This window comes from Schistocerca americana, chromosome 5 (assembly GCF_021461395.2).
Source record: "Schistocerca americana isolate TAMUIC-IGC-003095 chromosome 5, iqSchAmer2.1, whole genome shotgun sequence".
NCBI classification, from domain to species: domain Eukaryota; kingdom Metazoa; phylum Arthropoda; class Insecta; order Orthoptera; family Acrididae; genus Schistocerca; species Schistocerca americana.
This window is the reverse complement of record NC_060123.1, coordinates 682,342,130-682,357,017: the sequence shown is the minus strand read 5'-3', so window position 1 is coordinate 682,357,017 and position 14,888 is coordinate 682,342,130. Positions and strand designations below refer to the sequence as shown.

The following is a 14,888-nucleotide window of genomic DNA, read 5'->3' as shown; positions in this document are numbered from 1 at the left end:
AAAAGAATGTCGTCTTCCCTCCATGGAATTTCCATTTGAGTTCACGAAACATTTCAGTAATATTCACATATGTAATCGAACCTACTGGTAACAAATGTAGCAGCTTGCCTGTGAAAGGCTTGGATGTCTTCTTTAATCTGATCTGACAGCGATACCAAACACTCGAGCAGTACTCCTGATTGGATCGCACAAGTGTTCTGTACGCGGTCTACCTCATAGATGAACTACACTTTCCTCAAATTCTCCAAATAAACCGAAGTAGACAATTCGCCCTCCCTGCTACAGCCTTTACGTGCTCGTTCCATTACGTGTCGCTTTGCAAAAAAAAATGTTCAGATGTGTGTGAAATCTTATGGGACTTAACTGCTAAGGTCATCAGTCCCTAAGCTTACACACTCCTTATTGTCCTAAGGACAAACACACTCACCATGCCCGAGGGAGGACTCGAACCTCCGCCGGGACCAGCCGCACAGTCCATGATTGCAGCGCCTGAGACCGCTCGGCCAATCCCGCGCGGCTCGCTTTGCAACGTTTGTTGTTGTTGCAGTCTTCAGTCCAAAGACTTGTTTGATGCAGCTCTCCGTGCTACTCTATCCTGTGCAAGCCTCTTCATCTCTGAGTAACTGCTGCAACCCACATCCTTCTGAATCTGCTTACTGTATTCCTCCCTTGGTCTCCAAGTACGATTTTTACCCTCCACGCTTCCCTCCAGTACTAAAATCGTGATCCCTTGATGCCTCAGAAGGTGTTCTACCAGTCGATCCCTTCTTCTGGCCAAGTTCTGCCACGAATTCCTCTTCTGTCCAATTCTATTCAGAATCTCTTCATTAGTTACGTGATCCAGCCATCTAATCTTGCATTCTTCTGTAGCACCACGTTTCAAAAGCTTCTCTTCTCTTCCTGTATAAACTGATTATCGTCCATTTTTCCCTTCCGTACATGGGTACACTCCATACAAATACTTTCAAAAAAGACTTTCTGACACTTACTCGATGTTAACAAAATTCACTTCTCCAGGAACGCTTTCCTTGCCACCACCAGTCTACATTTGATATCCTCTCTCCTTCGACCAACGTAAGTTGTTTTCCTGCCCAAACAGCAAAACTCATCTACTACATTAAGTGTCTCATTTCCTAATCTAACTCCCTCAGCACATCCTGATTTAATTCGATTATATTGCATTATCCTCGTTTTGCTTTTGTTGACGTTCATCTTATATTCTCTTTTAAAGACACTGTTCACACCGTTCAACTGCTTTTCTAAGTCCTTTGCTGTCTCTGACATAATTACAGTGTCATCGGCGAACGTCATGGTTTTTAATTCTTCTCCCTGGATTTTAATTCCTACTCCAAATTTGTCTTTTGTTTCCTTTACTGCATACTCAGTATACAGATTGAATAACATCGGGGACAGGCTACAACCCTGTCTCACTCCCTTCCCAACCATGCTTCCCTTTCATGTCCCTCGACTCTTATAACTGCCACCTGGTTTCTGTAAAGATTGTAAATAGTCTTCGCTCCCTGTATTTTACCCCTGTCACCTTTAGAATTTGATAGAGAGTATTCCACTCAGCATTGTCAAAAGCTTTCTCTAAGTCTACAAATGCTATTAACGTAGGTTTGCTTTTCCTTAACCTATCTTCTAGGTTGAGTCGTAGGAACAGTATTGCCTCGCGTGTTCCTACATTTCTACAGAATCCAAACTGAACTTCCCCGAAGGCGTCTTCTACCAGTTTTTCCGTTCTCCTGTAACGAATTCGTGTTAATATTTTGCAACCTTGACTTATTAATCTCATAGATCGGTAATTTTCACATCTGTAATCCTCTTGTTTCCTTGGAATTGGAATCATTATATTCTAAAAATCTGAGGGAATTTCGCCTATCCTGTACATCTTGCTCACCAGATGGAGCAGTTTTGTCATGACTGGCTCTTCCAAACCAATTAGTAGTTCCAACGGAATGTTGTCTGCTCCCGGGGCCTTGTTTCGACTTAGATCTTCCAGAGCTAAGTTACATTCCTATACTATCGTATCTCCTACCTCATCTACATATACGCCCTCTTACATTTCCATAGTATTGCCCTCAAGTATACTGCCCTTGTATAGACCCTCTATATACTCCTTCCACCCTTCTGCTTTCCCTTCTTTCCTCACGACTGGTTTTCCATCTGAGCTCTTAGAATGAGATTTTCACTCTGCAGCGGAGTGTGCGCTAATATGAAACTGTGTTTGATTTTGTGTTTATAACCGTATATTCACCTGACCAGAAGTCTTGTCCTCCTACCACCGAATTTAACTAACTCCCACAGTATCTCACTTAAACCTATCCATTTCCCTTTTTAAATTTGCTAATTTACTTGCCCGATTAAGGGATCTGACATTCCGCTTTCCGATCCGCAGAACGACAGTTTTGTCTCTCTTGATAACGACGTACTCCTGAGTAGTCCCCGCCCGGAGATCTGAATGGGAGACTATTTTACCTATGGAATATTTTACCCAAGAGGAGGCCGTCATCATTTAACAACACAGTAAAGCTGCATGCCCTCGGGAAAAATTACGGCTGTACCGCGCCCGTATAGGAGCACACGTCGAACAAATGCTTTCATGATCCGTTTCTTTACCTCCAGACTGATGTTCTTGGTGGTGAGTAAGTTCTTCATCAAATTAAATGCCATTTTAACCTGGTGTATTTTGGTTACTATTTATTTCTGGCTTCTCCCATCCCATATTAGCCTGCTTCCCAAATAGATATGTTCCTCGGTCTCTTTTAGTTCTTCTATTTCAATTCTTGTTCTTAATATTTGATGCTCTTTTTCCGATCTGGACACAATTATTTCAGTTTTTCTCTTGTTTTTTTCTCGTACAATACTGACTGCAGGAAAGCCTTTCCATTGCGCAGAGGACCTTCTCTTAATCTTGTTTCGTCTCCGTGATGACAGCAGTATCATTTGCGTAGAGTAGCATGTCTATCTTCTGCTTTTATCCCCACCTTATCAGTTCCATGAACACGACCTATAGCTTCTTGGATGCAAGAACTGAATATAAGGGGAGAAACAGCATATTCGTGTCTAATTTTTGCTTATTTTTCATGATGAAAATTCCAAATCACGGCCACTTCGGAAGCTGTGTATCACCAGCACGTCTTTGCTTCTTAGACCTGCTTTCTTCTGCACTCTGAACATCTCTTGTTGGATAACATTATGAGGTGCTTTTTCTAGCTTTAAGTTGTTTTATTTTTCTGTATTTGCTTTTCGATAAGAAGCCTCAATGCCAGTATCGTCACTTCTCTTCCTAAGCCCCTCCTGTATTCAAACGGATTCTCGCTCAACATTTACTCCACATTCTTTTAAATTTCCTTAGAATTTTCTTCTTGAGAATATTTTATGGATGTGATATTAGGCTTAAAGGTTAGTACTGTTTACATTTTGTAGCTGCCGCATTCTTCGGTATAGGGTTGGGTTGGGTTGTAGAATGAAGGCTTTCACGACCGTGTGACATGGCTGTTGATATACTTTCCGGGATGTTGATATACTTTCCGGGATGTGAGGTCGTGGTCCAATAACTTTTCTGCTCCTTATGTTTCGTCCAGGAGTCCGCTGAGTCTTGCCAACTCGGCAAGACTCAGCGGAGCAGCGCCTCTGAGGAAGTCCAGCGCAGTCCTGGACGAAACGTAAGGAGCAGAAAAGTTCTTGGACCACGACCTCACATCCCGCAAAGTATATTAACAGCCTTGGGTTGGGTTATTTGGGGAAGGAGACCAGACAGCGAGGTCAGCGGTCTCATCGCATTAGGGAAGGATGGGGAAGGAAGTCGGCCGTGCTCTTTCAAAGGAACCATCCCGGCATTTGCCTGGAGCGATTTAGAGAAATCACGGAAAACCTAAATCAGGATGGCCGGACGCGGGATTGAACCGTCGCCCTCCCGAATCCTTCGGTATAGGAACCATGATGCTTTCAGGAAGTCGGATGGTATTTCTCCTGTTCTTTCGATGGACATAATCGGTTTCATCAGCATCATTTTTCATGTTGTTACCAACATTCTTGGTTAGCTCTTAGAAGTGTAGATCATTAAGACCATTCTTAAACTTTTCTTGCCGAATGACGTTTCCTTTGTCATCTTCGTCTATATCTCCTTTTCCTATTACGTCCTGTGATAAAGATGTTTCCTCGCACAATTCACCAATGTATTCTTTCCATCTGTTCACCTAATTTTCATGCCGGCCTGTGTGGCCGTGCGGTTGAAGGCACTTCAGTCTGGAACCGCGTGACCGTTACGGTCGCAGGTTCGAATCCTGCCTCGGGCATGGATGTGTGTGATGTCCTTAGGTTAGTTAGGTTTAATTAGTTCTAAGTTCTAGGCGACTGATGACCTCAGAAGTTAAGTCGCATAGTGCTCAGAGCCATTTGAACCATTTGCACCTAATTTTCTACTGTACCGGAGTTTGTTATTTTGCGTTTCTTAAAAAATTTATTCGCTGTTCTGTAGGCTACATCAGTTCTTCCATTTCGCATATATTCTTCCACCTCTCTGCACATTTCTACGAGAAAGCTTCCTTTTTCTTTCGTAGCTTCTCTGTTGACAAAATTCCTTCATTCTCTGTGTTAAGATATTCCTTTTTCATCAGATGCATTTTTGTGTAGTCTTCTGCTCTAATCCACTTCCTCTTGTTTTTGGTTTAGTATTCCCAAATATCTTTTCTGCTGCTTTATGTATACCAGATTTAATTTGTTCCCAATTTTCTTTTACTCCTGCATGCTGGAAAGTTTTAGCTCGGTAGTCAGTCCCTCAGGGGACCAGGTTGTGGTCACTGTCCATATATACAGATAGGTAATTCCTACAATCTTTTACTTGGTTTGTAAAATGTGATTTCACTGAACTGTAATTGACCTGCCGGCTCCTAGGGCCAAGTCTCCTGGGGCCTTCGAGGTGTACCTTCTTCGCTTGTGATGTTGAAAAAGGGAATTTACAACGGAGCAGAACTCAGTTAGTCAGGCTTCTCTTTAATTTGTTCTTTCAAGTCCACAGTTCCCCACAATCACCTCTTCCGGTTCTCCACCCACTCTTGCATTCCAATCCCCAATGACACTAAGGTTTTCGTCTCCCTTAGCATGTCCTTTGTTACTTATGTCTTCCTAGATATTTCGTGAACTACCACGTCCCCTTCTTTGGACGTTGGCATGTAAACTTGAACTACCACAGTGTCCTATGGTGGGTTTCAGGTTTGACTAGCGTTGTTCTAGAACTGTATCGCACATACCCTTTGACACATGAGCCCTTACGGCTTTCATTTTCCTGCTCATCTGCATTAACTTACATTTTTCTGCATTTGGAGCTAGCTGACTTTCATCACACAAACTTGAAGTTTTGTCTTAGTCATCCTGTATGCTCCTACAGACACAACGACGACACCTTCCCGTACGCGCCGGCATCACCAACAAACATCTGCACATTGGTGGTCACTCTGTCCGTCAGATAATTTACGTACGTAGAGAAAAACAGAGGTCCTCTCACGCCTTGGTTCAAATGGTTCAAATGGCTCTGAGCACTATGGGACTTAACATCTGAGGTCATCAGTCCCCTAGAACTGAGAACTACTTAAACCTAACTAGCCTAAGGCCATCACACACATCGATGCCCGAGGCAGGATTCGAACCTGCGACCGTAGCACTCACGCGGTTCCGGACTGAGCACCTAGAACCGCTAGACTACCGCGGCCGGCCTCTCACGCCTTCCTGTGGCACTCTGCCACTAGAGGTTTTACTTAATAACTACTTTCGCAGTGCCTGCGTACAACAACAAAAATAAAACAATAAGGAATTCATGGAGTACAGTCAGTTAAAGAAGAGGTGATATTAAATATTACTTAAAAATTGCATATATTACTTCTGTATGATGCCATGTCATATACGCATGGCAATGTTGTTAATATAGCCCCGTCAAGAGTGCTGAACATCAAAAGAACATACAGGTACCTGTACTCAAGGTGTGATGTGTCAGATGTAAATGCACAGTTACAACTTACCACCAGCTGATTTTTTACAAGTCAAACAGTAAACTGAGATGTTACCTAGTCTTGTCTTTTTTATTACACTGTTATACAACTGATTGTAATTTTGTAGTGTATATTTGTCCAATCATTATGTATAGTGTCTACATCTACATATACATGACTACTCTACAAGTCACAATTAGATACTTAGTGAAGGGTTCATCGAACCACCTTGAGGCTGTTTTTCGACCGTTCCACTCTCGAACAGCGCATGGGAAAAATGAACATTTAAATCTTTCCGCAAGATCTTTGATTTATCCTATTTTGGTACAATGATAATTTCTTCGTATAAAGGCTAGCGTCAGTAAAATATTTTCGCATTCAGAAGAGAAAAACGGTGATTGAAATTTTGTGATAAGATCCCGCAGCAACTACAAACGCCTTTGCTTTAATGATTGACACCCCAAATCGCTTATCGTATCCGTGACACTCTCTCCCGTATTTCGTGACAATCCAAAACGAGCTACCCTTCTTTGGACTTTTTCGATGACCTCCATCAGTCCTCTGTGGTAAGGACGCCATACTCCGCAGCAGTACTCTAGCAGAAGATGGACGAACGTAGTAGTAGTGTAGGCAGCTTCTTTTCTAGATCTGCTGCATTTTATAGCCGAAATGTGGCGGGTTCCTATTAATACTCATGTGGAAGACGTCGCACTTTTCATTACATAGATTCAGTTGCCACTTTTTACGCCGTACAGATAAGCTACGTTGTCCAAATCATTTTTGAGCTGATTTTGATCTTCTGAGGACTTTACTTGATGGTCAATGACAACATCGTCTCCAAACAATCTAAGAGGGCTTGCACGGACTCGCCTCCTGAATCGCTTATAAAAATTAGGAAGAGCAGAGGGAGTGTAATACGTCGTAATGTACAGTCGTGGATCCCTCGCCTTTTCGTTATGCTGATCCGCACAGCTTTAAAGTCTGCTACACAGCATACAAGGCAAGGATACGAAGTGCTACCAACATACTACGCACAGGAGTGAAACTGAAAAACTGTCCGAACTTTCTCAGACAGTTTTCAGTCACGTGTAAGACTATATTAATGCTGGTTAGTGTGTTAAACAACACGTAAATATAAGGTATAAATGATAGAAGAAACGCTAATTAGTATGAACTGTACTAATAAAAATGAATTTTTTACACCACCAAGGGACCGTATAACGCAGGAAGTGCGTTACATTTCCGCTAATTAGGTCTACCTGTACTCGAGGTAAACGGGTTTTAAGATTTGGGTAGACAGGTAATATTATTGGTATTTCCGTCCTATGAAAGCTTTGAGTACCCTTTGAAAGACATTTGTTTTGTATAATTTACATAACTGTAAAGATGCGCATCTAGCGCGGACGCTAATACATCGGTTGCGCAGTCAAAGAAACATTTTAACAGAAGCTGAACTGTCGTTCCGCTTCGATCTAAATAAAAGATGACAGTAAAAAACGTTTGTAGATCTTCAGATTTTAATATGTGTTTCTGCTTGTTATGTGAAAACGTAAAGGAGGTCGACTTTAAGTTAAAAAAGTGAGCGGTCTTGCCAGCGTGTAGACAACATTATTAATTAATAAAATTAAAGTAATTTATGTTCGAAAGTGTAAATCAGCAAGTTATTGTTATCGGAGGTGTTGAACAGTGCAAGAATTGTCTTTAACTAAAGGAGAAAAGTAGTGACTATAATTTGTGAAAAAAAAAAAGTGAACCAAGGAGACAGCACAGGACAGGCTGAAATCAGATCGCACCATACTGTTAGAAAAGTAATTATGTAAGTTGTATTGTTTATAAATAAGCCCTAATTTTGCTAGTGAGAATTGTTTGAATATATTTAGTGTTTACCAGACTTCTTATTCTGTTCTTTTCCTTTATACATTTTTGTCCTCCGTGCCATATTATTTTTATAAATGTCAAACAGCCTTTACTACAGCAGAGAATACTGCGGCATCCTGGTCGTAGACAGAAGGCCGCCCCTTATCTTCTATACAACTCATAGCAGCCCCATTTATGAATGATTTCATTTGCAAATGCATTTATTTTTCACTGTTCATTGGTAAAGGTCCCTTAGGTAATTATAAAATTCATACTGATTACGTAAAGCAATCCGGGTTGTTGTTTTCCAAGTAATAGAGGTCTTTGCGTAATCAAAAACTAGCCTCCTTCTGACAACGATCAGGAGCCGACCAGAAGACGGACGTCTTCGACCGCTTTCGTGTCTCCTGTGGCAAAGCTGTGCCAAACTGGGAACAAGGCATTCTAGTATGAAATACAGATTTAAATTGATAGAATCGAAATATATTTAACGTAATAATAACAATAATTTTTTTTATCATACTAGAATTTCCGCTAATTAGGTCTACCTGTACTCGAGGTAAACGGGTTTTAAGATTTGGGTAGACAGACAGACTGTCAAGAAAGTGAGACTAGTAGGGCTCCATTTTTACCGATTTAGGTGACGAAATCCTAACGACGAAAATAGCTACAGCAGTTAATGAAGATGAGGGCCGCATAAATAATTCCCCCTACTATTCATTCGAAATGTTCTAGTTGCAGTCGATACATCAGCATATTAACAGTAGCTACGCTTTCGATCGAAATCACGTTTACAGAAATGCAAATAAAATCCATTTGATGTGGTAATTTAGATCCCAGTACTAATGCCACCGCGTTTCAGAGGTGCGAGCATTCCCATAGCTAGCTTAAGAAACACTTCGGGTAATGAACGTTTTCTGCCTGTGGCGAATCTAATGGAGAATTCGAAACATTGAAGAATACGTTTGGCAGCTATGTAGCCGTTTATTTCCTGGGGTGGTGCAGAATTATCCTACTAAATTTACTCGCTAATAACAGTATTTTGTTATTTCGACAAACAGCCCGAATGATTGTCACATAAGCGGTGACATAAAGGTAGAAAATTCATGTTTTTGAGTACAGAAAGCTATATGCAACAGAAGCTGCGGATCATTTTGCCATTTTCAGTGCGAAATTGCCTGCTTATTCATGTGTGGGGTAAGAATAGGGGGCTGCTTTCCTGGGTTGTCTGCTAGCGTAGTGAATGGTGTTTCCTACTGCAAGGGAGGTCTGGTTTGTTTTCGGTTCTAATCTCAATGGAGGCAGAGAGACTATCAGTAAAGCAATTGTAAGGAATTCTCGTCCCCATAATGCGTTTTATTGTTACCATTATTATGTACCGGCGCCCTGTGGATGTAAATATGGAAATCTTTTAGAATTTCAGAGTTGTTACTGCTTACTTTTTCCGCTTCTGTCAATAAATGACTTGACTTAAGTGTGGAACTGAATGATTTTTAACTGAATTTTTTCACTAAATCTGCACACTTTCATGGTAGGTCAGCAACGGTAATCCGGTATGACTGGTCTGAACTTTGACACAGACCGTTTTGCGGCTGAATGCGCATAATATTTTGCTAATTCGTAACCATCTGGGGTACTTTGTCTTACTAAAACAGTTGTGTTATCTCGATAAGCTGAAATTCACTTTTATTAGTACAGTTCATACTAATTAGCGTTTCTTCTTTCATTTATGTCTTTTATTTACCTGTTGTTTAACACAGTAACCAGCATTAATATAGTCTTACACGTGACTGAAAACTATCTGACAAAGTTCGGATAGTTTTTCAATTTCACTCCTGTGCATAGTATGTTGGTAGCACTTCGTCTCCTTGCCTTGTATGCTGTGTAGCAGACTTTAAAGCTGTGCGGATCAGCATAACGTAAAGGTGAGGGGTCTCGCTAGTTTAGTCCACGACTGTACATCGGTCGTTATAGCCTCTTTGATAAGTCTAAAATCACCTGATGATCAGTTACAATTGAGCTTTTACATCTGGCACATCATCTTTTACTACACATACCTTTATTGATGTACAGCTTTTTTGACGGGGCTTTATTAATGACATTGCCATAAATATTGATCAGTCAGGACATACCCATTGGCCGGTATGTTCACCTTTGACACGGATAACAGCGGTGACGCTTCGTGACGTGGAAGCAGTGAGGCCTCGGCAGATCGCTGTAGGGAGTTGGCACGACGTATGCACTCACAAGTCACCTAATTCCCGTAAATTCCGGGGAGGAGGGCGATGAGCTCAATCGCATACAAGATGCTTTCGATCGAGTTCAGGTCTGGCGAGCTAGACGGGCCAGCACATCATTGGAACTCGCCACTGTGTTCCTCGAACCACTCCGTGATACTCCTGGCACTATTACATGGCGCATTACCAAGATGAAAAATGCCACTGCCGCCGGGAAACAATACTCTTTGGTCGTCATGATGCCTTGATCGAGCTCTACTGGACCCATGGATTCCACGTCAATGCTCCCAGACTATAAAGGAGCTGCGGCCAGTTTGTCTCCGTCCAGAGGTACAGGGGTCCAGGAGCTGATCCCCTGGAAGAAGAAGGATTCGCGCCTTCCCCTCGGCATGATGATGAAGCTATCGTGATTCATCAGGCCATGCAAAGCTCTACCACTGCACCAATGTCCAGTGCTGAAGGTCAGGCGCGCATCTGAGTCGTAGATGCCGACATCGTGGTGTTAAAATTGGCAAATATTGCGTCGTCGCATGCGCAGGCCCATAGTTAGCAATGTTCGGTGCACTGTGTGTTCAGACACAGTTTTACTGTGCCCAGTATTAAAGCCTGATGTTAGTTCCTCCACAGTTTACCGTCCGTCCTGTTTTAGCAGTCTGCCGTGCCTACAACTTTCGACATCTGTAATGAGGGGTGGCCGCTCAACCTCACAACGTCTGGAGGTGGTTTCATCTTGGTTTCGTCACGTGTTGAAGACACTTACCACAGCATTCCTCGAACACCCGACAAGTCGCGTAGTTTCTGGTAAGCTTGTGCGGCGCCCCTGGGCCACCACAACCTGTCTTCGGCCAAACTCGGATATATCGTACGCCTTCTCCGTTCTGCATACGGACCTCACACTCACTGACACTAAATGCACCGTGCGTGTTTGTGACTAGCAGTCATTCCTCGCCAGGGGACCCTGGACGGGTTTGTATCGATAGTAGCCCGATGATCATAATTGGCTGATCAATGTAGTTATGGCATGGAATAATGTGTAAATAATACGTGAATTTTTGTAAGCATTGTGCTATGCCACATCTACAATGGACTGTGCCCTATACATTTCTGATTGTTTCATATTCTTTTACTGTATAAAGATACAGTGATGACTGTTTGTGACCGAAACCGACGGTGACATTAAGGACGTGTAGACAAGTGTGAGTCGTGCGTCTCATGAAATACGTAACAAATGTTTTGTAAAAAAATGTTTAATGTTCTGTACATGATCTATACAGTAGGATAATGAGTAGCGACAGAGCATAACTTTCAGAGAACAGATCAACGCTTAAGTGCAACAAAAAGCAATGCGATCAGATTCTGATGCAGAACTTCCAAAGTTTTAACGTCCGTAAGTGAACAAACAGTCAGTGGATCGACAATTTTAAATTCATAGGATTGAGGGGTGTTGAAAACCTTTCTTGTAAATATCGCTGTCTTGTTTGGAAACTGAATGCTCATATCTTCACTATAAGAATGATCTCCACCGTGTCTGGCACAGAACTGGCTATTTTCACCCTCTAATCCTCCAGAGAGTCATCTTTCGGATTAGCTTTGTGCAGATAAGAACAGGGGCGAGTCTAGAAGTCGGTCAAGGGCCGGAGCTAATGGGGGTGGGAGGGGGGGGGGGGGAGTTGGGGGAATGGAATATCGATTAACAAAAGGAGAGTTGGGGTGCTCCACCGACAAACTGGTAAAATTTGGTGTTGCTTAAAGTAAGTTTTGGAAACTGTTTTGGAGTTCAGGGTAATAACGTGTCTACAGAATGTGTGTGTCCGAGAAAATAATACGATTTGACCCAGATTTCCGGCGATTTCGAGGTTTTTGTCTGGGGTCAGCAGTTTGATTGTTGGTAGGTATACCTGGCATATTTAGCTTTCTTGATTGTTGTAAGTGGTACTCGTACATTAAATGTCACACACTGAGACATGCAGAGAGGAGTCGGCAGACGTTGACTGCGCCTCACCTGGTGCCGTTGACGAGGGAGCGCAGCGCCGCCCTAAGCGACTGCGCCGTCATGTGGAGGTAGTCCTGCTGGATGGCGACCCCCAGAGTCTGCATGCGGCTCATGGTGAGCCTCTGGTCGGCGAAGAGCGGGACGCCCAGCAGCGGCACCCCGTGGTGGGCGGCCTCCAGCACGCTGTGCATACCGCCGTGCGTGACGAAGGCGCGCACGCTGCGGTGCGCTGTCGCGTTACACAACCAGTTTTCTCAGTTAGACGCATCACCAGCAGGCAGCTCTGTCTACCAGTAGCATCACACACACGGACACTGACGAATCAAAACGTTATGACCACCTGCTCCACTGCGAGTTGGGCCACATTTGGAATGCAGTACAGCAGTGAATCTGCAACACACGGATTCGCCAAGTTTGTCGTAGGTTTCGGGAGGTATGTGACGCTAGATGCTTACGAAGACGTCTCGCAACTTGGCGAAAGTCACGAGTCGATGGTTTGTCGGCGTCGAGCTGGCAGCCAAAAGCCTTGGAGATCATGTCAAGATAATGTGGCGCCAAAATGTTCACTATAACACTACTGAAACTGCTGTAGCACAGTTCTGGCCTTGGGACATGGAGAGTTATCTTGGTGGAATATGCCATCGCCATAGGTGGGGAGGGGGGTGACATCCAGAATGAAGGAGCGTAGGTGGTCCACAATATTGTTCAAGTAAACTATAGCTGTCATTGTGTTGTCGAATACTATCACAAAGGGCATAGAGACCCAGGTGAATGTCCCCCACAGGCCTGCGGATGTGCCACGGTGAGTGTTTCGAGAGGCCGTTCGTCTGAATTACGGCGTATCCAGAGAAGAGCACAGACATGGTGTGAAAGAAACCTGTTTCATCCGACTGGGCGACACCTTTTCACTGATCCACATTTCAATGTCGGAAAATCTCGTCTGCAGTTCAACAGTAATTGACGATGGCGTTGGGTGTTCATTGGAACACGTAGGGAACCCCGTGGTCGACTGTGGACCTGCACTGTGTTGTCAGATGTGCCACATATCACCATCTCAGTGAACGGCAAGTTTCTTATTTCCGCTTATTTCCGTCCAGCATGTTGTCGCCTACTCGTTGCTTCGGTGTCCTTCATCCACTTCTCACAGATGCTCACGACAGTAGCAAGCGAACGGCAGACCAGCTTCGTCGTCTCCGAGACACCCGTTCCCATGCCCTTGGCAATGTGTCCTTTCTCACGGTCACTTATAGCAGCGGATATCCCCATTTTCGGGTTCTATCGTCGCTAAATGAATTTCCGTTCGTCTCTGCTCATTTGATATGTTTTTTCTGCTGCGGCACCAGGTTGTATACAATCTCGCAGTGCACAGTGGTCATAATGTTTTATATCATCAGTGTACGACGGTCATTCAATAATTAAAGAGACAAATTGGTCTAGGAAAAAACTGTTAGTAGGGCAATTTTGGAACCTTTATGGCTTTAAGTTGGCATCACTGGGACGAGCCCTGATCAGCTGAGGTATCAAAATTGTTTTGTTTATAACTTCAAAAATACATTTCAAGATGGCGAGTCCGCTTGAAACGTCCTCATTAGATGAACAACGCTCAGTTATTCGTTATTCGTTTTTTACTTGCTGAAAGGGAGAAACCAGTGAATATATACTGTAGAATGTCTAACGTTTATGGTGAAGGTTCTATGAAGTGCGCAAATTTTTACAAGTTGGTAGAGCAGCTGAGAAATGGTCTCGACTCAGTGACTGACGAACACCGTTCTGGCCGACCAGTTTCAAAGCCATCACTTGAAAACTGAATTGATGACATTATTCTAGCTGACCGCGGTGTGACTGTGGAAATGATAGTTGATAAGGTTCACATTAGTAGTGCTACAGTTCATAACATTACCCGTAACAAGCTGAAGTACCGTAAAACATGTGTAAGATGGGTCCCAAAGGAATTGACGCGGCTACGTAAGGAAACAAGGTTGAGTGTTTGCACTGAGCTAAAGGAACGTTATGAAAGAGAAGGCGAGCACTTCCTCAACAAAATTTTAACTTTTGATTAAACTTGGGATCACTGTTATGAATCAGAATCAAAAAGACAAAGCATGAAGTGGGAGCACACCATCCCACCTCCCAAGAAAAAATTCAAAACACAAGCATCAGTAGGAAAAGTCATATTGATGTTGACGGTGCTTTGGGATGCTGAAAGTCCAGTTTTTTGTGATTATCTCGAAAAGCAGCGTACAGTGAACAGCCAATACTTGTCGGATTTGCTTTTAAACAAGGTGAAGCCAGCCATGAGAGGGAGACGTAGTGGATCTCAGAGGAGATGTATGATTCTCCAGCAAGACAACGCACGTCGTCATATCGCTCAAGTAACCATTGGAATCATTGACAAAATGGGCTGGGACGTACTGTCTCATCCCCCTTACAGTTCTCATTTAGGACCTAGTGATTTAAATTTTTCTGGTGCATTGTAGGAAGCATTACGTGGACAGAGGTTCCAGGTCACCAAGGACGTGAAAAACTTTGTGGGAAATTGGTTCGATCATCAAAATAAAGAGTTCCTCGCAGTCGGAATAAATAAGCTTGTAGCCCGCTGGAACAAGTACATAAATGTTCAAGGGAGTTATGTTGAAAAGCAGAAAAAGTATTGTTCTGTAAAAATAAGCTCCTTTTGCTCCAGACCAGTTTGTTTCTTTAATTATTGAATGACCCTCGTACGTGCCCATAAATTGAGAGTTCGTGATTCATAAACAAAAGATTACGTAACATTCCATGGTCGAATTTAGTGTGATCGGACAACATGCACAT

The 14,888-nt window shown here is 43.0% G+C and overlaps 1 protein-coding gene across 1 annotated transcript in view; it reads right to left on the bottom strand.

Moving 5' to 3' along the window:
* The window catches only part of LOC124616632 (UDP-glucosyltransferase 2-like), a 62,512-nt gene that overhangs the window by 1,043 nt on the left and 46,581 nt on the right, over positions 1-14,888 (bottom strand). The window contains exon 6 of the mRNA XM_047144958.1: positions 12,087-12,306. Within this exon, the coding sequence (XP_047000914.1) occupies positions 12,087-12,306 (220 nt within the window). The remainder of the gene's footprint in view (positions 1-12,086; positions 12,307-14,888) is intronic.